Consider the following 27,400-nt stretch of genomic DNA (forward strand, 5'->3'; position numbering starts at 1 on the left):
TGGCACTAAAAAGCAAAAAAAAAAAAAAAAACCCAAAAAAAGAAAAACAAGAAACTCCAGATACTTGGGAGTTCCATTGTGTAGCAACCGGTTAAGGATCCAGCATTGTCACTGCAGGGGCTTGGGTCGCTGCTGTGGCGCAGGTTCTACCCCTGGCCCAGGAACTTCCACATGCTGTGGGCAGGCACCCCCCCCCCAAAAAAAACACACCCAAACGAAACAAGTTAAAACTCCAGATACTTTTCTCAGGGAAGCTGGACTCATATAAAGATGGAATAAATAAAGATCCATCACTATGTTAGTAAAAATGTGGTTCTTGTCACATTAAACCAACTCAAAATGTAGGGGCAAAAAGCAGCGACCATTTTATTGTGCTCACAGATTCTGTGGGCAGGATTTTGGATGGCACGGCAGGGATGGCTTGTCTTTGCTCCACAGTGTCTGGGGCCTCAGCTGGGAGGACTTGAACATCTGGGGGCGGTTATCATCTGGAAGCTACTTCACTCGCATTCCTGATGCCTAGGCTGGGATGAACCAAAGGTTGAGCTCACCGGGGGCTGTAGATCCAGTGTCTCCATGTGGCCTCTCCTGCCTTGGGCTCCTCACAGGATGTTGGTTGGATTCTAGAGAATAAGCCTTCCCAGAGAATCTGGCTTTTAGAGTTTCGTATGGACATTACTGTTATACACAGTTAGAGCAGTCTTGGGCTTGGCCAGATTCAATGCCAGGAGACAAAGACCCCTTCTCTCAAAGGGAGGAGTTGCAAAGAATTTGGAGCCATGTTTTTGTTTTTGTTTTTGTTTTTTAAATCTTTTGTCTTTTTAGGGCTGCTCTTGAGGCATATGGAGGTTCCCAGGTTAGGGGTTGAGCTAGAGCTGGAGCTGCCAGCCTATACCACAGCCATAGCAACGCGTGATCCAAGCCACATTTGTGACCTACACCACAGCTCACGGGAACACCAGATCCTTAACCAACCAAGCAGGGCCAGGGATCAAACCGGCATCCTCATGGATACTAGTAGGGTTCGTTAACCACTGAGCCACAATGGGAAATCCCTGGAGGCATGTTTTACAACCACCACCAATGCCCTTGAATTTGAGGTTCTGCCCCCAACCCCCAGTTGCTTTGAGGGAAGGAATTCTAAAACAGGATCCACGGATGCGGATTCTCAGCCCCAGTTATACTGTGCTCCCTGCTAAATGACCAAGTTTACCTTAATATCTCTTTCAGGGAAAGTGACCTGAATAAGTTCAAGAATAGCTTTTTCCTTCTCTTCAATAAGGGTTGAACTATACTGTGGGTCTGTGACCTTGAGATTCAGAAATATAAGTTCCCTTCTCTGCTTTATTTCAGTTGCTTGTCTTAAATGAATATTAATACCTTTACATAGCATTCTAGACCAGTGGATGCTTTTTGACACTTTTATTTGGGCTTCGGCCAAAGATAACAGTACCTGCAGGCTTTTCCCCTCAGCAACTTGCCCTTCTCCCTTCACTGCCTTCAAGCCTGGAAATTTTGACACGATGGTTTGCTTGACCAACCTAGAATTGTTTCTCAAAGGCAATACTTCTGTTTTTGAAAGTTGGCAGTTTGCCTCTGATTCTTGTGAAGGTAAGTCCCTCAGCATTCACAGCTCATTGGAAGGATGCTTTGCTTCTCTGGAAAAACCTCTAAATTCTAGGTAACCAATCATACAGGATGGAACTAATCTTGTTTTCCTGGATGCAGGTGCCATATTGGTGCCATGCTTTTCAGCATCCTAGCCATCAGTGACTGTGCAATAGGAACTCTTGCAGTAGAGGTGGTAGTTATGTGTGCGTGCAAATGAGAGTAAAGGAAACCAAAAGGAACTATTCATTTGGTGTCTTAAATCTAATATCAGAATGGTACATGAAAGTCACATGGTGGAGATGCAATCAGAACAAGAAAAAGCTTTAGCCGCATGTGTAAGTACTGTGGGCATTCAGAGTTGAAGCAGTGGTTGGACCATGAGTAGGGTTGGGGAATGCCTCTTTAAGAGGGAAGGAAAGGGACAGATAATGCCTCCAAGGGGAAAAACATTTTAGGCAAGAACATCTGTGAGAAAGGCACAAAGTCCTTTCTCCGGGACTGTTTCCTGGGGGTGGCGGCCAAGGCTAGAGGGAGAGTAGTTGACTCAGTGGAAGAAAGGACATTTTGAGTCATTTTGAGGCTGGAGAGAGGAGCTGGCAGTGGCCAAATTGGCTGAGAAGTTGAGGCTTAGCTGGGGGTAAAGATTTGGAATTGGGAGCAACTGGTATATTGAACTGGGGGAGGGCTGTGAATTTATTCTTAATCGAAAGCTCACTGAGGAGTTCCTGTCGGCTCAGCGGTTAATGAACGTGACTAGGATCCATGAGGATGTGGGTTTGATCCCTGGCTTTGCTCAGTGGGTTGAGGATCCAGCGATGCCGTGAGCCGGGGTGTAGGTCGAAGATGTGGCTTGGATCCCGTGTGGCTGTGGCTGTTGTGTAGGCCGGCAGCCATATGCAGCTGTAGCTCTGATTTGACCCTTAGCCTGAGAACTTCCATATGCTGTGGGTGCAGCCCAAAAAAGCAAAAAAAAAAAAAAGAGGAAGGGTCACCAAGGGGTCATCCTTGAATTTTTCAAACAGCAAAACTGAAAGAGTTGGTCTTCTCCTCAGAATAATTCTTACTGGAAGCTGTGTCCTTGCTGGGGAGAATCTGACTCCATCAGTGTAGCTGTAATTCATAGCAGGGGTTTTGTCATCCCATATGTGTGTTTTTATTATGAGCTGAGCACCCTGCTGGATGCTGGGGGGGAGAAGGGGAGAACGCACTGGTGGGCAGAAGCCCAGGCTTGTCCTGTCCTCAGGCTGGCGGTTGGCATCGAGGTTCCAAGTGCAAGTTACAGAGTCACAGTGCTCAGGTCCAAGTGATGGTGCTAGAAGGCAGGCCTGTGGCTGGGCTCGGGAGGGAGACCTTGGTGTTTCTGAGGAGCTGAAGGAGGAGCAGAGTGAGGGCTGGGACCTCAGCCAGCAGGCTGGTGCCATCCAAGGAGAAGAAGGCAGGGCCAGCCAGGCCATAGGTCACATTAATACTACTTAGAAACACTTAGATCCCGTGTGCCAGCTGCGTCCTCAGTGCTTCGTGTACATTAACTCATTCAGTTCTTACACCGACCCTGCGAGGTGAGTCCTATTTTCCGCCCTTTTGGCAGCTGAGAAAACTGAAGCTCTCAGAGACTAAATCACTGGCACTAGCTCACACCTGTCCAAGCGGTGGAGCTGGATTCACATCTGGGCACAGTGGCTCCAGGACCCACGCTCTAAGCAAACCACTATTCTGTCTTAATATCACATATGTGGTTTTTCAGCCTATGAGCACTGCAGAGTCCTCAGTGGGGTTTTGAATAGGAGAGTAGCAGGATCAAGTCTATGCCTTGAAAACGTGTCTCGACTCCATATGGAAAGTGCAAGCAGATGTGGGGAGATAGTTCTCATGACAGGGTCACGGGGTCTTCTTGTGACCCTGGTGTATTTGGGCTCTGAGGTTTCCGGGTAATTTTCTTTGACTCCTTTTCTTGGGGGAATGGTGGAGTCAGCTGGAGAACAGGCCCTGGACCTTTTTTGGTTAAATATCAATTTACTGCTTAAATTTTCTTTGTTTCTTTCTTTTTGTTTTAATTTATGGCCACCCTTGAGGCATGTGGAAGTTTCTGGGCTAGGGATCGAATCGGAGCTGAAGCTGTGACCTACTCCATACCTTTGGATTCTTAACCCAATTGCAAGGGCTGGTAATCAAAGCCTCGTCTCCACAGCAACCTGAGCTGTTGCAGTCCCATTCCTAACCCACTGTGCCACAGCGGGAGCTCCTCAATTTACTGCTTTTACTGCAGCATTTATTCTTGGATCACAGTAACCTTCAAGTTTAGAGGGGATCCAGCCTGATCATCGTTTGTAGACTGAATAGTCTTTAGAGGCTAGCTGGCCCAGTTGCTCTCCCAGCATCGGAATTACTTATGTGACTCTGGGTGAGCGATTAACCTCCATTCGAACACCAAATACAGCAGAATTTGAGACATTGTCCCTTCCTCCTCCCTTTGTCTGAGTCACCTTTGCCCTTCAACCTGTCACCAAGCCCCATCACATCTCCCTTTCATATCTCCGGAAGATGTCCCCTTCAAAATGTTTCTGATGCTACCACCCAAGCAGGGCCACTGCCATCTCTCACCTTCATTATTGCAGCCTGAGGGATTTTTCTGAAATGTAAGTCAATTTTTTTTTTTTTCTTTTTAGGGCCACAACCGTGGCATATGGAGGCCAGGCTAGGGGTCTAATCGGAGCTACAGCTGCCAGCCTATTCCACAGCCACAGCAACTCGGGATCTAAGCTGCATCTGAGACCTACACCACAGCTCACAGCAACGCCAGATCTTTAACCTACTGAGTGAGGCCAGGGATCAAACCCGAAACCTCCTGGTTCCTAGTCGGATTCATTTACACTGCGCCATGATGGGAACTCCTGAAATGTAAATCAGTTTGTAACCCCAAAACTGGGTTTGCCTGTTGGTGGGTGTCAAGCCAATAGACACAACCGAGCCAAATGTTGGGGGCAAAAAGGATGCATTATTACTTGCAGCAGGTAAGGAGAACACTGGGGATCTTTCCCAAAGCAGTGTCTCCCTGAACAGCAAGATCGGGACCTTTTTTTTTTTTTTTTTTTTTTTTGCCTGTTCCAGTGTCATGTAGAAGCTCCCAAGCCAGGGATCAAACCCAAGCCACAGCAGTGACAGTGCCAGATCCTTAACCCACTAGGCCACCAGGGAACTCCTGGGAAAGTTTTAAGCTAAGGGTACATACATATTCATGAAGAGGCTTGACCAAAGGAGAATTCAAAGTAGAGTTGGGGCCAAGGGAGTTCCCGCTGTGGTGCAACAGGATAGGCTCTGTCTCTGCGGTGCCAGGATGAAGGTTCGATTCCTGGCCCAGCTCAGTGGGTTAAAGGATCCACCTTGCCTGGATCTGTTCCTTGGCCTAGGAACTTCATATGCCCCAGGGCAGCCAAAAAGGCAAAAGAAAAAAAAAAAAGAATCGGGGCAAAGGTTGACAGAGTTTGAGCTTGAGTTGATTGAAGTCGGGAGGGTCAATGTCCTTATTCCATCTCTCACCAGGGTGGGGGCCTCAGTTCTTGCTGAACTCAGATTACGAGGTGTATCCCTTGAGGAGGAACTAGGACTCTGCTTTATCATTGCACTATCTGCCTTTTGACCGTCTTTTCTCTGTTCCTGCATTTCTTTGTTCCTTTAAAGAAGGAACAAATTACTGAGACCTGTTCAAGGGCAAGCACTGTGGCCAGACTTAGATCACAAAATGGCTCAGGCCAAAACGGCTTCTCTTATGTCAGGAAGGCCATCTGGTTCTCTTTTTCTGGAGACCCCCAACCTATCTTTTCTTTCTTTTTTTTTTTTTTGTCTTTTCTAGGGCTGCACCTGCAGCACATGGAGGTTCCCAGGCTAGGGGTCTCATCAGAGCTATAGACACCGGCCTACAGCAGAGCCACGGCAATGTGGGATCCAAGCCGCGTCTGTGACCTACACCATAGCTCACGGCAACATTGGATCCTTAACCCACTGAGCAAGGCCAGGGATCAAACCCACAACCTCATGGTTCCTAGTAGGATTCATTAACCACTGAGCCACGACGGGAACTGGCCCCTCACCTATAACAGAATTATCACTTGTCTATTTAGCAGTGCTCCCCACTACCCTTGAATGAGAGTGCCTGTTTCTTAGTAAGACTTACATGAGAGCCTGCTCCACCTTCATGTCATGCCTCAGTCTCCTCTTTCTACTTCTTTACAACTGCCCGATCCTTGGAAGTGATTATTAAGTACATGTGGAGTAAGGACCTCAGATGATTCTGATGTGTATCCTGAGTGGAGCCCTAATCTTTGCTCTTGTTCCAAGGTTCTCAGTCTGGCCTTGTATTAGAATCATCTGAGGAGCTTTTAAATATTGAAACCTGGTTCCTACCCTCAGCAATTCTCATTTGGTATTTGGTTTGGTGCCCAGGCATCTCTATTTTATTTTTTATTTTCAAAAAAATAACTGCCCTTGGGAGTTCCCTGGTGGCTCAGTGGGTTGAGGATCCAGCATTGTCTCTGCTGTGGCTCAGGTCATTGCTGTGGCACGGGTTTGATCCCTGTCCAGGGAAATTCCACATGCCTTGGGTATGGGGAAAAAAAAAAATCTGCCCTTGTAATTTAAAAAATTTTTTTCTTTCTTTAATTATTTTATGGCCACACCCATAGCATATGGAAGTTTCCAGGCTAGGGGTCGAATCAGAGTTGCAGCTGCCAGCCTACACCACAGCCACAGCAGTGTGGGATCTGTGCTATGTCTGTGACCTATACCATAGCTCACAGCAACGGTGGATCCTTAACCCACTGATGGAGGCCAGGGATTGAACCTGCATCCTCATGGATACGAGTCTTGTTCCTTACCATTGAGCCACAACGGGAACTCCCAGCCTTTGTAATTCTAACTCCTGCAGCCAGGGTAGGGAACCTCTGAATACAGAGGAGGTAGACATTGTGGGAAAACAGGTCCTGGAGTGATCTACCCTTTCATGTACAGATCTCCAAGTATTTGAAAAGCCACTCTTCTGAAATGTGTCTTTTTCTCTCCTAACCTTACTTACTTCCTGTTCCCCAAGGCTGCTTTCTGGGCAAAACATTCAAGTTCTTGGACTCCTTTTACCCTGACTACCCTTCCATGAATGTATGTGTTTGTTAGCGCACCATTTAAATTGTGGTACAGTTAGGGTATCACTAGGGTGGTCCAGTTACAGCTGGACTAATAGATCCTTTGATTCAAAAGCTAAAATACCAGAAGATTCCATTGGCTTTCTATTATGATTGACTCATGGGCCATGGGTTCCTTAAAATTGATGAAAACTCCCACTCTAGCATAGTGGCTAAGAGCAAGAATTCTGAAAATGGACTGTTTGGGGTAGGATTCCAGCTTCATGCCCTTATTACCTGTCTGACCTTGGATGAATCACTTAAAATTCTGTGCCTCATTTTTCTTGTCTGTAAAATGGGAATAAATACAGTATCTACCTCATAGGGTTGTTGTCAGGATGAAATGAGTAAATAAATATATATCAAGTGCTTAAAAGAGTGCGTTGTGCATAGTAAGTGCCCTGTAAATATCAGTGATAATCATTAATTATTTGGAGTGCTCTTAAACCAAGGTTCTTCTTTTTCATCTTTTACTTTCCTTTGGCTATCACTTAATGTTTTCATCTTTAGTCTTTTTGGGACCTGAAGCTGTCCTTAAGGGAACTATGTGTGGAGATCAGGGCACCACCCCACCCTCTCTTCTCTGTTTCTCCAAATCACAGCAAATCACACCAAATCACAGCATTACTGACCTCCTCCCACAGCATATGATACAAAGACCCATTAAATGCATGTATTTTATGTGGCAAGGAAAGCTCATTTCACAGGACTAATCTGATGAATTAATGTATGCTTCTCAGGGCATTGAGGATTTAGCGTAAGAAATGTTGGTGAAAGGGATGCCATGACAAGAAGGAGTAATACAGTATCGGTGCTGTGGAGTTCCCATTGTGGCTCGGCGGAAATGAATCTGATTAGCATCTATGAGGATGCAGGTTCAATCCCTGGCCTTGCTCAGTGGGTTAAGGATCTGGCTTTGCCATGAGCTGCGGCTTGCACCTGGCATTGCTGTGGCTGTGGTGTAGGCTGGCAGCTGCAACTCTGATTCGACCCCTAGACTCGGAACCTCCATATGCCATGGGTGCAGCCCTAAAAATGACATAAAAACAAAAGGAACTCTATGCTGTACATCCCTTATTTTTTTTAACTTTTATAACAAACCTTCAAAAGAGGGAAGCTTCCCCATTTTATCTAAGGAGAAGCCTGTTCTGTAGTCAAGTAATATTTCCCCAAACAGCTGATACATGGCAGGCAGGGCTGGCACCCAGGCTCATCCAATATCAAGTCTCTCGGGTCCTTGGCTTCACACCACAGTGCTTCAGAGGAGCGTGTCTGCTTGGGGGAGGGGAACGTGTCACAGAGTGGGGAGGCCATGTGCTGCACACACTTGGTCTGTTTTGTGGTTTCGATCTGGAGCTCAGACCTGTTCTCAGGCAACTTTAACCATAAACTTCACACTGAGTAATTGACAAAGCATGTCTAGTTGTGTTACTTTCAGTTTAGAAGGAGTTAGGCTTGTTCTAGCTCCTTTAATCTGAAATATTTGTGATCAAACATGGTGCCGATCCCAAATCAAGTATGGAGTGTTTTTTGGTTTGTTTTTTATAATTCTGTAACACTCTTAGATTTGCGATATTAAGGGGCTGTGGTAGGTCATGGTTTTTCAGAATCTTTTTCTCAGAGGTCGCTGGGTGTGTGCTAGATTTTGGGTAGTGCTTTTGGTTTTGCTTTTAACATCCTGGTTTTCCTTCATGGATCAGGGCCCTGGGTTTTCCTTCCATTTTGCTGTTTGCATTCCTGGCAGTCTCCACCTCTTACAGTTAAGTGCGAATCTGATACATTTTGGTCTCTGTTTTAAAGTAGATAACTCTTTGATTTAAATGAGATAATTATATAAGAGTAGTGTTCCTGATAAGACTTCACACACGTCAAAGTTTGGAATGGAAAAAAATCAAGTGTTCAGCAGAGATTCTTGAACTTTTCCAAGAATTAAAGTGAGATAAGAAGGATGAGGGGGATGGTAGAATTTTGGGGAAGGGGTTGTGTGCTCCAGAGTGTCATTGAAACTATTTTTGCACAACATTGTAAATCAACTATACTTTTTTTTTTTTTTTTTTTAATGGCCACACCTGTGGGCAGATGGATGTTCCCAGGCCAGGAACTGAATCTGAGTTGCAGCTGTCGCAGCACCAGAGTCTTTAACCCACTAGGCCACAGCGGGAACTCCCAACTATGCTTTAATTCAAAGCAAAACAAAAGCCATTTTTCTCATTCTCTAGACTCTACTCCTTAGTAAGTTAGTACTTCTATTTTTTTCTTTTCTTCCTTTTTTTACTGCTGTACCCACACGCACCATATGGAAGTTCCCAGGCTAGGGGTCAAATTCGGAGCTGCAGCTGCTGGCCTACACCACAGCCACAGCGATGCCAGATCTGAACTGCATCTGCCACCTACGCCGCAGCTTGAGGCAACGCTAGATCCTTAACCCACTGCGCAAGGCCAGGGATTGAACCCTCATCCTCATGGATACTAGTTGGGTTCTCAACCTGCTGAGTCACGACGGGAACTTCAGTACTTCTTTCTTATATTCAGTTTTGCCACATTCATAGGTAACCATAATTCAAGTTCTCGTTTATCTCAGTGTCTATTTTTCAAGGAAGAGTTGGTTTCCAACTTTAAAGCATATCCTATTATTTGTAATTGAATATATTGTAATATTAAAATAAGGGTAGTCCAAATTGGGCACTCAGGTATTAATATTTTATCTTTTGGGGGTGTTCCTGTCATGGCTCAGTGGTAACAAACCTGACTAGTATCTATGAGGAAGTAGGTTCGATCCCTGGCCTTGATCAGTGGGTTAAGGCATTCCTATGAGCTGTGGTGTAGGTCAGAGGTGCATTTCGAATACAACATTGCTGTGGCTGTTGTTTAGGCTGGCAGCTGTAGCTCTGATGCGATCTGTAGCCTGGGAACTTCAATATGCCGTGGATGTGGCCCTAAAAAGACCAAAAAAAAAAAAAGACAAAATTTTATCATTTTAGGAAGGCAAAACTGGGTTTCTATATAGACTTCTTATTGTAAAGGCAAACATCGAATCATTATAAAGGAACTATTTCTGTTTATAAGCAATGAAATTACATGTTTGCTATACAAGTGTACTTTGAATTATCTTTTTAAATTTGAAGTTCCGGAGTCTTAATGTCTAGAGTAATTATGAATGGTGAAATAGTTAAGCTATAATATTCAAACGTGAACTCCCTTTCATTTGTTACACCAGGAACCCAATAGTGAGAATTTCATGAAGATTGTCTCTGTGTAGCCTTAATTGCCTTTGAGTTTTTCTCTCTCTCTCTTTTTTTTTTCTCCTCCCTCATTTACTTTCAGGAGTTTGCAGCTACCTCATCTTATTTTTGGAATGTGTATATGGTGAGAATAAAAACTTATTCTCTTACAAGTAATTGTAAGAGTTTATAAATATTAACTCTAATATTCTAATTATGCTAATTATAATAACATTAATAATTAATATAAATAAATCATCAGGATTGTATTGAAAACACAAACCAAATAGTTGTTTTGGGCTTTAAACAAAAATTTCTTTGTATAGAACATGTTTTCCTGTAAGATTTAAAAAAGAATACAGGGGAAAAAAAATGTAATTGTAATGTATACATGTAAGGATAACCTGACCCCCTTGCTGTACAGTGGGAAAATTAAAAAATAAAAAAAAAACAAATAAAAATTAAAAAATAAAAATAAAAAAGAATACAAAGCCATAATAACACAATAATCCCAACTTTCAAAAAGAAATAAAAATTACCTACACACTCTGAGATAGATTCAAAAGAATTACATCAGTGTGTCAATTGTAGTTCTAGTTAGTGGGATGATAGGATAAGGGTGATTTTTATCTTTTGGATTTAGGTGGGATTTTTTTGGTGTCTTTTCAAATTTTCCACAGTCGTTGTTCCTTTTATAATCTTTTAAAAAATGTCTTCTCCAAAGGACTGATTTCTATAGAAATTAGCACAATTTCTATGTTACTTTATACCTGAGTTAGTCACTGGGCCTTTCCTGACAGTAAAGAGGGGCTTAGGGTAGGCAACAGATAAGATGCAAATATGTTTAAATATGTTCTATTTAAAATATAGGTATTTCTAATATAGAATATGGCTACCAGCCAAGGAACTGTCTCTTGTGACGCACTGCAGGGTGGAACAGAAACTATCTTTATATCGCTTTCTGTTCAGGATTATTATACACGCCCAGTTTTTGTCTCCTCCTCACTTTCACACCTCACTCACCCCATTCGTAAATCCACTGGTGCATGAATGTGAAGAAGTGTTCATTTAAGAAGATGCTTCATGGAATGATCCAGTGAAGCCCTTTGTAAGTGGTCTGGACTTGTGGTTCTCAGCACATCCCTTGGTTTCTTTAGATGGAAGTGTATAGATGAGACCCGTGACTTGAACTTTTTTAGTGGTCTTTACAGTAACAAGTTCCCCATTAGACAACAGTTGTTTGCCTTGTGACTTGTTGGTAAGTTATCCCCAAGGGGTTGAGAAATTCCTACTTTGAAAAGTCCAGAAAGTCTTTGGTGCCTTGTGGTTTCATTTTTATTGTTCGTTTTTCTTCAGTTGTAGAAAACAGGATCCCACTCACCTTCCCTCGATCTGCTAACACTGATCATCTACGAACCTAAACTGAGAATTTAGAACCTAAATGGAGAGAATTAAGAGAAGATATTGCCCTCAGCCAGCCGCTCTACGGAATAAATTGACTTCTCTCTTTCTGCACCCAGAATGCCACTCAAATTGTGCAAATCGCTCTCCTGTTCTAGGGTTCCATGAAAGTGGTTATTAAGTCATAGGCTTAGAATTATTCCATAGATTAAAAAGTCTTTAGTTCGAATTTAGCAAAAGTCTCTTAGAACTAACTTGTAATTTGAAACACCAGAACTGAGTTGAGATTGTGAAATAAAGAGGACTTTAAAAAAATTTTTTTCCAGTAAAACAATTACCATAAAGTTAGTTGGCAGGAGTTTTCCTAGACAATTTGACTAGCGATCTCTTGAGGATATATAGTTCTTATGAAGAGCATTTGGTCTGATTGCCCTGTGGCTCCTGTTAGTTCAATATGGTTTATGGGAGTTCCCATCGTGGCACAATGGTTAGCGAATCCGACTAGGAACCATGAGGTTGCGGGTTCAGTCCCTGCCCTTGCTCAGTGGGTTGATGATCCGGCGTTGCCGTGAGCTGTGGTGTAGGTTGCAGACGCGGCTCGGATCCCCATTGCTGTGGCTCTGGCGTAGGCCGGTGGCTGCAGCTCCGATTCAACCCCTAGCCTGGGAACCTCCATATGCCGTGGGAGCGGCCCAAGAAATAGCAAAAAAAGACCAAAAAAAAAAAAAAAAAAATATATATATATATATATATATATATATACATATGGTTTATGGCTAAGCAGCTGGTAAGGAAATCACTGTTTGACTCTCTCTGCCTATGTTGTTCTTGAAAATGCTACCTGCTTGGAGTTCCCTTGTGGCTGAGCAGGTTAAGAACCTGACTAGTATCCATGAGGATGTGGGCTTGATCCCTGGCCTTGCTCAGTGGGTTCAGGATACAGAGTTGCCACAAGCTGTTGGTGTAGGTTGCAGATTTGGTTCAGATCTGGCATTAGGCTGTGGCATAGGCTGGGAGCTGTAGCTCTGATTCGACCCCTAGCCCAGGAACTGCCAGATGCCGCAGGTGCAGCCCTAAAAAGAAAAAAACTACTACCTGCTCTTTGGCTTTGATTTAGAAATGATTATATGTGTATATGGTAGCACTTACAGAATTACCTACAGTGACTAGACTGAGAAGTAGAATGTAACATCAGTCATTTTTTGGTGCTTTAATTTTATGGAAAATACTGTAGCTGGTTTCTGGTTTAAGAAATAGCACAATTATTATATTGCTTACTAAAACTCCAGCTAAAACCAAAGCAATAACAGCAACATAAATCCCCTGAGTAAAGGATTAGAAGTGAATTGGCAAATTGTCAGCAAACTTGTAATTTTTCAATTGTATATTAGTTTGAAAATGCAAGTATTCATGTGTGATCTCATTGGTAATCTGTGATTGAGCAGATATAGTGGGATGCTGCTTTATCATTTTAATTTGGAACTTCAGGGAGCAGAGTGTGATGGTTCTATATTTGTATTCAAGATGAGCAAATAGGAGTTCCCGTCGTGGCGCAGTGGTTAACGAATCCGACTTGGAACCATGAGGTTGCGGGTTCGGTCCCTGCCCTTGCTCAGTGGGTTAACGATCCGGCGTTGCCGTGAGCTGTGGTGTAGGTCGCAGATGCGGCTCGGATCCTGCGTTGCTGTGGCTCTGGCGTAGGCCGGTGGCTACAGTTCCGATTCGACCCCTAGCCTGGGAACCTCCATATGCTGTGGGAGCGGCCCCAAAGAAATAGCAAAAAAAAAAAAAAAAAAAAAAAAGATGAGCAAATAATTAACCTCCAAAAAAAGGGATCTAATCCTTGTTACAGCAGTGACTCAAGCCACAGCAGTGACAATGCCAGACCCTTAATCTGCTAGGCCACCAGGGAACTCCTGGTATCTATTTCTTAAATCCTTTTTCAGGAGAACCACAGCTTTTGGGTTACATAACCTAGAGTGGGAGTGTCCAATAAAAGTAGAATAAAAGTCACATATGTAATGTTAAAGTTTCTAGTAGCCACATTAAAAGAAGTGAAAAGAAATAGGTGAAATTCATTTTTTTTTTTTTGGCCACCCCGCAGCATGTGGAGCTCCTGGGCCAGGGATCAGATCTGAGCTGCAGTCATGACTTAAGCCACAGCTGTGGCACCACAGGACCCCCAACCCACTGTGCTGGGCTGGGGATCAAACCTGCGACCTGGCGCTCCCAAGACCCAGCTCATCCCTTGGTGCCACAGTGGGAGGTCCGAAATTCATCTTAGTTATGTGTTTTATTAAATCCAATGTATCTAGGGTATTAACATTTCAATATTAATGAGATATTTTACTCTCTTTTTGTGCTAAGTCTTCAAAGTCCAGTGTGTATTTTACAGCATATCTCAGTTTGAACCAGCCCCATTTCGAGTGCTCAATGAGCACATGTGACCATGCACTACCGTATTGAATTACGTCGGTCTAGAGTTTTTGTACCTTCACATGCAGTAGAATCTGCTGCCCTACTTTCCTGATTGTGTGCTTGAAAACTAGACCAAGGGATGCCATCTTTGCAGTGGCAAGGGCATCTTCTGTGTCTCTGCCCCCAAGAAAGGGAAGGGGAACAGTGGCACAGCCCTGTCCGGTTCTGGACCCCTTGGTGACAGAACTTTGAGAACAGAAGACATTGGTTTTGGGTTTTTTTTGGTTTTTTTTTTTTGCTATTTCTTTGGGCCGCTCCCGCGGCATATGGAGGTTCCCAGGCTAGGGGTCCAATCAGAGCTGTAGCCGCCGGCCTACGCCAGAGCCACAGCAACGTGGGATCCGAGCCACGTCTGCAACCTACACCACAGCTCACGGCAACGCCGGATCGTGAACCCACTGAGCAAGGGCAGGGACCGAGCCCGCAACCTCATGGTTCCTAGTCGGATTCGTTAACCACTGCGCCACAACGGGAACTCCAGAAGACATTGGTTTTTTTTTTTTTTTTTTTTTTTTTTTTTTGTCTTTTTGCTATTTCTTGGGCCGCCCCTGCGGCATATGGAGGTTCCCAGGCTAGGGGTCGAATCGGAGCCATAGCCACCGGCCTACGCCAGAGCCACAGCAACGCGGGATCCGAGCCGCGTCTGCAACCTACACCACAGCTCACGGCAACGCCGGATCATTAACCCACTGAGCAAGGGCAGGGATCGAACCCGAAACCTCATGGTTCCTAGTCGGATTCGTTAACCACTGTGCCACGACGGGAACTCCCAAGACATTGGTTTTGTTATGAGTTTGCACAATCGTTAATGAAAGGACCAATAGTAATTATGTGCTTCATGCTTTTTCCGAGAAACAAATCAAGCACTCTAGCTAAGCGTAAGTGTTTGTGTGTATTCTATCTTTCAGTCAGTGTTCTCACTGTCCCAGAGAACCATCTCAAGATACTTTGATCCATACATACCTTAGTCCTTGGGGCCTACTCATTATTATTTTTGCAGCTTCTCAAGACTTCTTGGTCTGTATTGCTATTATCATGAGCCGAGCTATTCAGAAAGAGGGCCCAAGGCGGTTAGCTGCCTTGGCCTTTCTTTCTCGAGCATTTCTCTGGGATGCTCATGAACCTGGGGACCCCTTGAACACCTTCTCTTCTTTTTTTTTTTTGGCCATTTCTTGGACTGCACCTGCAACATATGGAGGTTCCCAGGCTAGGGGTCCAATTGGAGCTGTAGCCGCTGGTCTACGCCAGAGCCATAGCAACGTGGAATCCGAGCCGGGTCTGCACCCTACACCACAGCTCACGGCAATGCCGGATCCTTAACCCACTGAGCAAGGCCAAGGATTGAACCCACAACCTCATGGTTCCTAGTCGGATTCATTAACCACTGAGCCATGACGGGAACTCCTACACCTTCTCTTCTTTTTAGCTTCTCTTCTTTTTCATTCCAGACTGAGAATTAAAAAAAATTTTTTTTTATTAGGGTATAGTTGATTTACAGTGTTGTGTCAATTTCTGCTGTACAGCAGAGTGACCCAGTCATACATGTATACATACATTCCTTTTCCTATATTATCTTCCATCGTAATCTGTCCCAAGAGACTGAATACCATTCCGTGTGCTGTACAGCAGGCCCTCGTTGTTTATCCATTCTAAGTGTAATAGTTTGCATCTGGTAACCCCAAACTCCCAGTCCATCCCACTCCCTCCCCCTCCCCCTTGGCAACCACAAATCTATTCTCTATGCCAGGCTGAGAATTTTTAAAAACAAAATTACTTTATTTTTTGAGTGGGAGAATCCCAGGCAGATCCTGGATTATCCTTTTAAACCTGTAGTCTCAGAATTAGCTCTTCCTCAACCCCAACGTTCCACATTTTGGTCTTAGTTCAGGTTCACTGTTTTTATACCTCACCTAACAGGAGTGTAGAGTGGAAAGAAAGGAGCTCCTATCTGTTGAGCATCTGTTGTGTGTTAGGCACTGAACTGGCTGCTCTAGAAATATTATCTCATGGGATCCCTGGTGGCTCGGTGGGTTAAGGCTCTGACGTCACTGCAGTGGCTCTGGTTACTGCTGTGGCACAGGTTTGACCTCTGGCCCATGAACTTCTGCATGCCGTGGGTGCAGCTAATAAATAAACATTTAAGAAAGAGAGAAATAGAGGGTTCCCGTCATCAGGCAGTGGTTAATGACTCCAACTAGGAACCATGAGGTTGCAGGTTCGATCCCTGGCCTTGCTCAGTGGGTTCAGGATCCGGTATTGCTGTGACCTGTGGTGTAGGCTGCAGACGTGGCTCGGATCCTGCATTGCTGTGGCTCTGGCGTAGGCCGGCAGCTACAGTTCCAATTGGACTCCTAGCCTGGGAACCTCCATATGCCTCGGGTGCGGCCCTAAAAGGACAAAAGACAAAAAAAAAAAAAAGGTTTTTCTACTGAATCCAGGGTATTCCAAAGATTGAAGCCTGTGTGTAAAATGCTACCAAATGGCCAAAAACGGCCCTAGAAAAGGCAAAAAGACAAATAAAGAAATAAATAAGAAATAATATCTCAACAGCACCAAGGGGTGGGAATTATGATCTCTGTTTTGTAGAGGACGAAGTGGAAATCTGAAAGTCAAGTAATATTTTAACTTCACTTACCTTTAGTAGATCATGGGTTCTAGAACTTGGCGTCATGCCCACATTGTCATCCTGGTTTAGAAGGAAGAAGCTGCAGAGTGGTTCCAGAGGTAGAGATGTGAATGCACGTGTATATGTTATTCTAAACTGGGAGAAACATGCAAGATCTTTTCCAAAGCGTCTTTTATCCCTAATCCCAGACCCGATGCCTGTGTCGAATAGATTGTTTAACTTTTGGAGGCTTGGAGTGACCATGTGAACCTTTGCTTTACAGTTGTGACCCCTGATTCCAGCAGAATGGCCCAATGGAATCAGCTACAGCAGCTGGACACACGGTACCTGGAGCAGCTTCATCAGCTGTACAGCGACAGCTTCCCGATGGAGCTCCGGCAGTTTCTGGCCCCTTGGATTGAGAGTCAAGATTGGTAAATTCTTCTGAAGAAACTCCCCAAATTGTTAGGTTTTTGGTTTTGGCTATGCTCGTGGCATGTGGAAGTTCCTAGGCCAGGAATCCAACCCATACCGCAGCAGAGACCTGAGGCACAGCAGTGACAACGCCAGATCCTTAACCCACTGCACCACAGGGGGCCTCCTGTTAGGTTTTAGTTTGATTCAAGAGACACAGTCTTCTCTAACTTAACTCTTTGCTAACTATTTCATCAAAAAGCTTACACGAACAGCCACTGTGGCAAAAGAGATCAGAACACAAAGAGGTTATTGTAGTCTTGTAAGAACGTTTTTGGAGTTCCCATTGTGGCGCAGCAGAAACGAATCCAACGAGCAACCATGAGATTGTGCGTTCGATCCCTGGGCTTGCTCAGTGGGTTAAAGATCTGGTGTTGCTGTGGCTCTGGCGTAGGCAGGCAGCTGTAGCTCCGATTCGACCCCTAGCCTGGGAAACTCCATATGCTGCAGGTATGGCTCTAAAAAGCAAAAAAACAAAAAAAAACCAAAAAAAAACGTTTTCTATATCAGAAGTGCATATGGGCAGCTCTTTTTTTTTTTTTGCTCTGTATGTTCTGACACTTGAAGGACATGCTACAGATATTTTTTTCTGATCTGAATGAGAATTCTATCATAGGTGAAAGTTTCAGTTCATGTTTCTGATTCTCCTTTCATTAAAGGAAAAAGACAGAGTCAGAAATAGACTCGTTCATGGTGCAGTATCCTAACAGTTATTTCCTTCACTTTAATGTATTCGCATCCACCTGTTCATTTTGTTCTTTTCCCAAAAGTTGTATTATTCTTTTCTAAAACATGTGTTTGAAGTGTACTTGATTTACAGTGTTAATTTCTGCTGTACAGCAAAGTGATTCCGTTATACATGTATATCCATCCTTTTTCACACAGGATATTGAGTAGAGTTCCCTGTGCGCTACAGCAGGACCTTGTTGTCTTCTCTTTCATAAATAGTAGTGTGTCTGTGTTAATCCCAGATTCCCCATCCATCTTTCCTCAACTCCCCCTCATTTTAGTTTTATTCAGGCCCATGACCTAGTTTTTCTAGAATTCGGTGAGGGGCCAGGGAAGTCATTCAGAGATGTTGAAGATAGGCCACCATCCTAGCCTGGGGTTGCTTATTTGCCACTAAAAATCTGGCTACAGAGTTGACTGAGAATTTAAAGCCAAACAGCGATCTGTTCACTTCACTCAAGTATTTTATAAATATAGAACTATGACTGTGGCTAATAGTATCTGGGATAATTGTTGATAATTTTTACATTGCTGATCTTTACGTTGCTGGGCAAGATGAATCTAAAATGATGTGTAAGTTAAAGCATCAGGTTTGCCCTAGTTTTTTTCCTCCTTGATGGTGATGTCTCTGTGTGTGTCCATGGATGTGCATATGTGTAGGTTTCACAACCATTCCTTATCCTTCTTCCTTTTCCTAGGGCATATGCAGCCAGCAAAGAATCCCACGCCACTTTGGTGTTTCATAATCTCTTGGGTGAAATTGACCAGCAGTATAGCCGCTTCCTGCAGGAGTCCAATGTTCTCTATCAGCACAACCTGCGAAGAATCAAGCAGTTCCTTCAGGTGCGACGAGAAACTGAACCCACAGAGGCGGGTTTTAGCTTTCCTTCCCGAAAATATTTCCCTTCTCATTTGGCTAAATTATAAGAACCTATCTAGTGTTTTATTTATTTATTGGTTTTTTGTCTTTTTAGGGCCACACCCACAGCCTATGGAGGTTCCCAAGTGGGGGCCAATTGGAGCTACAGCTGCTGGCCTACGCCACAGCCACCGCAACGCGGGATCCAGGCCGCATCTGTGACCTACGCCACAGCTCATGGCAGTGCTGGATCCTTAACCCACTGAGCAAGGCCAGGGATCGAACCTGCGTCCTCATGGATGCTAGTCAGTTTTGCTTCTGCTGAGCCACGTTGGGAACTCCTATCTTGTACTTTAAATCAAAGGAGGAGTAACTTTGGTGCCCTTTGAGCACCATTGCCTGGAAGCCACTTCTTGGGTCGGTTGAAGGAATAGTGTGATTGTTGGGTTAATCTGATTATGTTAGCATGTAAATTACATGCTTGTACCAGGGTCCCCTCATAGGAAGAAGACTCCTCCTTTTCCCTGTTAAAGGTGTGACCGTAATTAGGTATTGACAAAGTCGGTTGCCTCCCTTTAAGATCAGGATAAAACACTGTCCAAAGACAGACCGCCAGGCCTTCTCTACCCAACGTACAGCTCATCGCAACTGCTTTTCTTCTTCTCTTCTGCCCTTCATTGCGCCACCAATTGCAGCCAGGCCCTGAGGCCTTTGCTCTGTTGCTTCATGTAGTAGATAGAAGGCTTTCCCTAATTTATGAGGAAGTTAGCTTTTTAGCAACATTTCGTCCACATCTCCTTTGTCTACGGCCGCTTTTCATTCTCTGTCTCTCCTCCTTACAGAGCAGATATCTTGAGAAGCCAATGGAGATTGCCCGAATTGTGGCCCGGTGCCTGTGGGAAGAGTCCCGCCTCCTCCAGACTGCAGCCACTGCAGCCCAGGTGAGGCCCCGAGAAGAGACAAAGTGCACAATGAAAATGTGCTTCCTTCGCGTGTGCGAAGATGCGCTTGCTCTCCGAGGGTCCTTAGGATGTGCACTGACCTCCAAGGGTGGAAATGTGTGTGGGGGGTTTTTCCTTCTGGACAATGAAAATAACATTTCTCCCCTGCATATGTAATGCAGTCTCCTTCTAAAAAATCTTTAAAACATTGCAGAAAAGTACAAGGAGGAAAGGCTTTTTAAAAGGATCTGAAATGTCACTCTCTCCCTCTCTTCATTGTCTCTTCCCAGAAAACCAAAATTAATAGTGTGGAATATATCCATTTATACCTTTCTCCTGGCTCCTATAGACTGTGGAAAACACACACACACACACACTGTATGCAAATGTGTTTTACTTCTCTGTATCTTGCTTTTTTCATTTAATACTGTATCATGTAAATCCTTCCAAGTCAGGTATTATGAAGCTAACTCACTTGCCTTTATTTGCTGAGTAATATTCTGTGGTATACATTTTCTGTAATTGGAGTTCCCGTCGTGGCTCAGTGGTTAACTAATCCGACTAGGAACCATGAGGTTGCAGATTCTATCCCTGCCCTTGCTCAGTGGATTAAGGATCCGGCGTTGTCGTGAGCTGTGGTGTAGGTCTCAGACACAGCTCAGATCCTGAGTTGCTGTGGCTGTGGTGTAGGCCGGCGGCTACAGCTCCGATTAGACCCCTAGCCTGGGAACCTCCATGTGCCGAGGGAACGGCCCTAGAAAAGGCAAAAAGACAAAAAAAAAAAAAAAATACATTTTCTGTAATTGATTTGTTACCTCTTCGATAAACCTTCACTTCATTCTAGGTTTTTCCCCCCACTATAAATACTAATGCAATGTCTCCCTGTATATCTTTAGTCATCCTTTGATTTCTCTACTATAGATTTCTAGGAATGAAATTGTTAGGTCAGAGGGTGTGTGTGTGTGTCCATATGTAACATATATATAAAAATTTTATAGATAGTTTTGAATTGTTTTCCCCAAAGGCTATAGCAGTTCACACTGGCACCAGAAGGTTATGACAATGCACTATCCTTGGGAGCCACCTTGAGGATGGTTTGGGATTGAAACATTAGGTTCATGTGCATTTCTCTTTGTGGTTAAGTTTGGACAATAACCTCACTAAAACTAGAGATACAGCTAACTCAGGGAATAGAGATTATGTGCCACTAACTGGCCCACTGGGGAAACACTTACATGTGTGCTAGTCATATCTATCTATCTAGATCATTTAATCTATTGTGTGTGTGTGTGTGTGTGTGTGTGTGTGTGTGTGTGTGTGTGTGTAGGTATGTCCTACTACTGTATGTTAGTTTTAATGACCCTCTGCTTTAGAAGAGATTTTGGTCTAAGAGAAATAGAAAATCAAACAACTTTTTAATTCAATAAAATTAAAATTATTAAAATATACTAAAAGAAAAAGCTAGGTCAGTAACCCTAGAAATATATTGAAAAAGACTTTAAAAAATTACATTCCCTATCCCACCAAAAAAATAGGCCAGATGGTTTAAAAGTTTTTATGAGGCTGGAATAATGCTAGTCTCAAGACCTAAAAAGGCAGGTTGGGTTAGAAAACGGTAAGGATTTTTGCATCCTGTTTCTTGTACAAAACATTATTTATATTCTAGGAATGCAAGGATGGCTTAATATTAAGAATTATTTTAATGTAATTCATTACATTAGTAAGTTAAAGAAGAAGAATTGGGAGTTCCCATTGTGGCTCAGAGGTAACAAACCTGACTACTAGCATCCATGAGGATTTGGGGTCCATATCTGGCCTCGCTCAGTGGGTTAAGGATCCAGCATTGTTGCGAGCTGTGGTGTAGGTTGCAGACATGGCTCGGATCCCACGTTGCCATGGCTGTGGTGTCGGCTGGCAGCTACAGCTCCAATTTAACCTCTAGCCTGGGAACTTCCATATGCCTCGGTGTGGCCCTAAAAAATTTTTTTAAATTGTATTTTTGTTAGATGACAAAATTTAGTGTCCATTCTATATAAAAAAAAAAATTGCATAACAAATTTCTTAACAAAGTTAAGAATATTTTATCAGAAACCAGAGGGAGCATGACGTGATGCACGATGGTGAAACACTAATCTCATTAAAAACAGTTATGAGATTGAGGGTGCCTCCTGCCATTAATATTTTTCTAAAATACCCAGCCAAAGTATTAAGACAGAAAAATGAATGGGAGTATAATATAAATGTTGGGAAGTAAGAGACAAAAGAAGCGCCAAAAACCAAACAACTATTGGAACTAACAAGAGTTCAGAAAGGTGATTGTGTTCTAGAGAAATATTTTAAGAATCAGTAGTTCTCTTCTACAGTAGCAGCAATAACCTGTTTACAACATAAAGGAAGAACAGATTGATTCATAAGAGAAAAAAATTATGTAATATGCAGGTATTGTTGATACATATGATAAAAGGTCTAGAAGGATATATACCAAAGCATTAATGTTGTTGGTTACAGGAGACTTTTTCACTTTCCTCGAGGCATTTTATTTAATATCCTTTAATCAGGGAATTGTTTTTCTCCTCCCACTTCTTTTTTAAAAATTGTGGTAAAATACACACACAACATGAAATTTGCCATCTTAACTATTTTTTTTATTTTAATGATTTTTATTCTTTCCATTATAGTTGGTTTACAGTGTTCTGTCAGTTTTCTACTGTAGAGCAAAGTGACCCAGTCTCACTCTCTCTCTCTCACACACACACACACACACACACATTCTTTTTCTCACATTATCCTCCATCATGTTCTATCACAAGTGACTAGATGTATTTCCCTGTGCTATACAGCAGAATCTCATTGCCTCTCCACTCCAAATGCAATAGTTTGCATCTATTAACCCCAGACTCCCTGTCCATTCCACTCCCTCCCCCCTTGGCAACCACAGGTCTGTTCTCCAAGTCCATGCATTTCTTTTCTGTGGAAAGTTCCGCATATTAGATTCCAGATAGAATTGATACCATATGGTATTTGGCTTTCTCTTTCTGACTTGACTTAGTATGGAACTCTAGTTCCATCCATGTTGCTACAAATGGCATTATTTTGTTCTTTTTATGGCTGAGTAGTATTCCTTTGTGTATATATACCACATCTTCTTAATCCATTCATCTGTCAATGAACATTCAGGTTGTTTCCATGTCTTGGCTATTGTGAATAGTGCTGCAGTGAACAATACAGGTGCATGTATTTTTTTAAGGAAAGTTTTATCCATGTATATGCCCAAGAGTGGGATTGCTAGGTCATATGGTAGTTCTATATTTAGTTTTCATCTTAACCTTTTTTTTTTTTTTTTGTCTCTTCTAGGGCCACACCCGCAGCATATGGAGGTTCCCAGGCTAGGGATCGAATCGGAGCTGTTGCTGCCGGCCTGCGCCAGAGCCATAGCAACATCAGATCCGAGCCACATCTGAGACCTACATCACAGCTCACAGCAATGCCGGATCCTTAACCCACTGAGTGAGGCCAGGGATCAAACCCACAACCTCATGGTTCCTAGTCAGATTTGTTAACCACTGAGCCACAAAGAGAACTCCTCATCTTAACCACTTTTTTTTTTTTTTTTTTTTGGTCTTTTTGCTATCTCTTGGGCCACTCCCGCGGCACATGGAGGTTCCCAGACTAGAGGTTAAATTGGAGCTGTAGCCACCAGCCTACACCAGAGCCACAGCAACACAGGATCTGAGCTGTGTCTGCAACCTTCACCACAGCTCACGGCAACACCGGGTCCTTAACCCACTGAGCAAGGCCAGGGATTGAACCTACAACCTCATGGTTCCTAGTCTGATTCGTTAACCACTGCACCACAACGGGAACTCCTTATCTTAACCATTTTTAAGTGTACAGTTCAGTGGTATTAACTTCCTTACATTGTTGTACAACCAGTTTCCAGAACTCTTTTTATCTTGCAATACTAAAATTCTATACCTATTAAACAGTAACTCCCCATTCCCTCTGGCCTCTGGCAACACCATTCTGCTTTCTGTACCTATGAATTCGACTACTCTGGGTAGCTCATTTAAGTGGAATCATATAGTGTGTGTCTTTTTGTGACTGGCTTGTTTCACTTAGCATCATGCCCTTTAAGGGTATCCACGTTGTAGCAAGTGTCAGAAGTTGCTTCCTTTCAAAGGCTGGATACCGTTCCATTGTGTGCCCAGACCGCATTTTGTTTCTACATTCATCTGTCAGCAGACACTTGGGTGGCTTCCACCTTTTGACTGTTGTGAATAACACTGCCATGAACGTGGGTGTACAATTTTTTCTTTTTTCTTTTTTGGCTGCACTCGAGGCATGCAGAAGTTCCTGGGCCAGGGATCAAACCTGCACTGCAGCAGTAGCCAGTGCCACAGCTTTGACAATGTGGATCCTTAGCCACTAGGCCACCGGGAAACTCATTTTTTTTTTTTCTTTTTCAAGACAAAAATGTAGCACACAAAGAAGAATGAACATCTAAGTCCAACTGAGAGAGTGAGGGAAGGCCTGGCAGAGAAAGCAGAGGGAGTCAAGGCTTATTATATGTACATCAGGCAGAGAGATGTGCTGAATAAGCAGAAAGAAGATCGTGTTCAGATAGGGAAACAGAAGTACATGTATTCTCGGGACAAGTGTGGCAAGTTCAGCGTCTGACTGGGGTTAAGGGAAGCTGAGCTGGTCAAGCACCCCCATCATGAAAATCTTTCTAGTTAGTCACACCTTGAAACTTGGCCCCGGAAGAACAGTTCACCGCAAGGACCTTGGGTTCAGACCGCCTGGGTTTGAACCCCATGGCTCTGCCACTTGCTGTGTAAGCTCGGGCAAACTGTTTACTCTCTCCGTACCTCCATCGGGAATGAAATAGCACCTGCTTCGTAGAATTAAATTAATTCTTACGTGTAAATCGCTTAGAACCGGACCCGACACACAGATGCAAAATGAAAGTTGACTGTTTGCTGCTGCTGCTGCCTGTTGCCATCATCATGGTTATCATCACCATCACCCCTTTGGTAGGAAATGGGGGCCCGCTAAAGAATTTTAAGTAGAAAGCTGATGTGCGCAGATGTGGGTGAGGGGGTAACTGATAACACTCCCTGTTCAAGACTCCGGAGATGCGGAGGGTAGCAGACGGCACTCGTCTGGGCATCCCTGCGGTTTGCTGTGTGGAGAACCTTTATGTTTTCATCCTGTTTCGTAAGATGAAAAGAATCGTTTAAGTTGGAGTTCCTTCGGGGCTCAGTGGGTTCAAGATCTGCTGTTGTCACAGCTGTGGTTCTGGTTACAGCGGTGGCACGGGTTCGAGCAACCAGATCGATCAGGGGCTGCTGGCAAACAACCCTTCGTGCTTATGTAAATGAAGTGATTTTGACAGGCAGCCACACATATTCACGCCGGCGCCGTCTGTGGCTGCTTTCACGCGGCAGTGGCAGGGCTGGGTATTTATGGCAGAGACTGGATGACCGACAGAGCCAAAAATATTTACCACCTGGCCCTTAGAGAAAACGTGTGCAGCCCCTGATACAAAGCGACCTCAACGCAGGGCTCACTGTTATTCTGTTTCTAGCCTCTGGCATATTCCCAACTGTCCTTTATGGGGAAGGCACTAGGAGATGGGCAGACTCCCATCTAGTAGACTGATCCCTGTTACTGGGGCTTATAACACACACACTTAAAGTGAGAAAAGCATAGAGGAGAACGTGAGTACTCTTGCTTTGGGAAGTTGAGTAAGGTTTCACAGGGGAGCAGTTCCACCCCGAGTTTGAAGGTGAATGAGTTCAGGTGTGCCAGGCTGAGTGAACAGGGTGTGAAAACATGTGTGCAGGGAAGGCTGGGTAGTGTGGGGTGACTGAAGCTCCGGGGGGAAGGTTTGACTAGTTACTGGATTGTGGTGAAACCTCTGTCTGTGCTGGGCTGAGATGTTTATACCTAGAAGCAGTGAGGAGCCAACAGTTTTTACGAAGGTCTCGAGGACAGTTTTCTGTGGGTGACAAATTGATCATATCTGTTTCCCCACTTCAAGTGCAGTACCAGTAGGCATAGGAGTCAAATGCAGATTAAAATGTCAGCCGTGGAGTTCCCCTTGTGGCTCAGCGGTAACGAACCCAGCTAGTATCCATGAGGACACAGGTTCAGTCCCTCAATGGGTTAAGGATCCAGCATTGCTGTGAGCTGTGGTGTAGGTCAAAGACTTGGCTTGGACCTGGCATTGCTGTGGCTGTGGCATAGGCTGGCAGCTGCAGCTCCAAGTCATCCCCTATCCTAGGAACTTCCTTATGCTGCAGGCACAGGCCTAGAAAGCAAAAAAAAAAAGAAAGAAAGAAAGAAAGAAAAGTCAGCCATATTGTTGGTAAACAAGACTGGAAGGCATGGCATAGGGTCCTTCTTATTAATTAAATTAAATGAATGAATTTTATTGAAATGTAGTTGATTTACAGTGTTTCAGATGTATAGCAAAGTGATTCAGTTATGTGTGTGTGTGTGTGTGTGTATTCTTTTTTGGAATTTTTTCCGTTATAGGTTATGACAAGATATTGACTATAGTTCCCTGGGCTATACAGTAGTTCCTTGTTGTTTAGATCCCTGCCCCTGAGTCAGGTCTTGGTGGAGAGACTGGGTTTGCAGGGCAGTGTTGCCCCAGGCATCCATGTGGAAGGTCAGAGGCCACACACGTAACACCCACTGAACACAGAGACATAAGCCTCTAGAATTCCCTTGAGAAACCAGGCCCAGGCTCCTGCCCCAGATGTGCCCTGGGAAGGGGAGATGGGAGGAGAGGGGCAGCAGTGTAAGTGCTGGGCCCTTCGGGGATCTCTGAGCACAGAGTCCTCCTCTCAGCCTCACCGATCAAAGGAGTCATCCCCCTATGAAGAGAATAAGGTGGCGGTCGCCTTCCCAGAGCTTCTAAGGGAAGTCTGTGTTCTGTGGGCTTGGACAGGGACCATGAGAAGAGGAGAGAACCATTCCCTCTAAAGCTGGCATGTTTTGACCTATTTTGGAGACTTCTGGTGGCAGCATAGAGCAGATTAGAAGCAAGAGATGAGAGGCAAAGGGCTCAACAGCTGGGGCTGGAGCTGAGTCACTGGCACTAGAGATCAGAGAGATTGTGCGACACAGGGCCAGGAGGATATGGTGGCTTTGGTGTGAAATCAAAGACAACGAAGAATGAATAGTTTGGAAAACTGGGTATATGATGTCTTTCTTGGTATCTCAATTCTCTTCTACTGGGTGATGTCTCCATTCTAGGCCAGTGCCACACCATCCTGGCCACTGCAGCTTTTGCATGATCTTTTTTGTCAGGAGATGTCCTATAAGACAAAAGTTATTTGTAAGTTTTACGTGCTGGTCGACTTTTTCAAGGCACCAGCCTCTTTCCCCTCTCCCCTGAGATCGTATCTCCTGATAGGGAATTTCATTCCTGGGACAGAACAGGTTTTTTTAATTATTCCACAGAAATGTATAGGACACCCCATGCATTTAAATAGGTGTCCAGGAGTTCCTTGGTGGCTCAGTGGGTTAAGGATCCAGTGTTGCCAGTGCTGTGGCACAGGTTTGATCCCTGGCCTGGGAACTTTCACATGTTGTGGGCACTGCCAAAAAAAAAAAAAAAAAGGGTGTCCAACATGTGCTGTCATAAATTATTCTGATTTTTTTTTTTTTTGCATTCTTACCTATAATGTGTTTGTTGTCTTAGCTCAACATGTGGCCTCCTAGTATAATACGTAAAGTAGGTTTATAGGATGACCTAGAGGGAAAGAGCCAAGGACACAGGTAAAACTGTGAGCGCTTTCTTGGCGCGGCACTGACCGCACCTGGCGGGCACTGGCCACCTTGTAACTGCCCTTCCCATCACAATGGCAGCGGCAGCTCAGGCCAAGGAGGAGGGGTCG

At 44.1% G+C, this 27,400-nt stretch overlaps 1 protein-coding gene across 1 annotated transcript in view; it reads left to right on the forward strand.

The window, feature by feature from the left end:
• Positions 1-27,400, forward strand: part of STAT3 (signal transducer and activator of transcription 3) — a 63,776-nt gene that overhangs the window by 16,751 nt on the left and 19,625 nt on the right. The window contains 3 exon segments of the mRNA NM_001044580.1: positions 16,771-16,921; positions 18,389-18,533; positions 19,392-19,490. Of these exon segments, the coding sequence (NP_001038045.1) occupies positions 16,794-16,921; positions 18,389-18,533; positions 19,392-19,490 (372 nt within the window). The 5' untranslated portion in view covers positions 16,771-16,793.

The sequence above is a fragment of the Sus scrofa genome, chromosome 12, assembly GCF_000003025.6.
Source record: "Sus scrofa isolate TJ Tabasco breed Duroc chromosome 12, Sscrofa11.1, whole genome shotgun sequence".
Lineage (NCBI taxonomy): Eukaryota > Metazoa > Chordata > Mammalia > Artiodactyla > Suidae > Sus > Sus scrofa.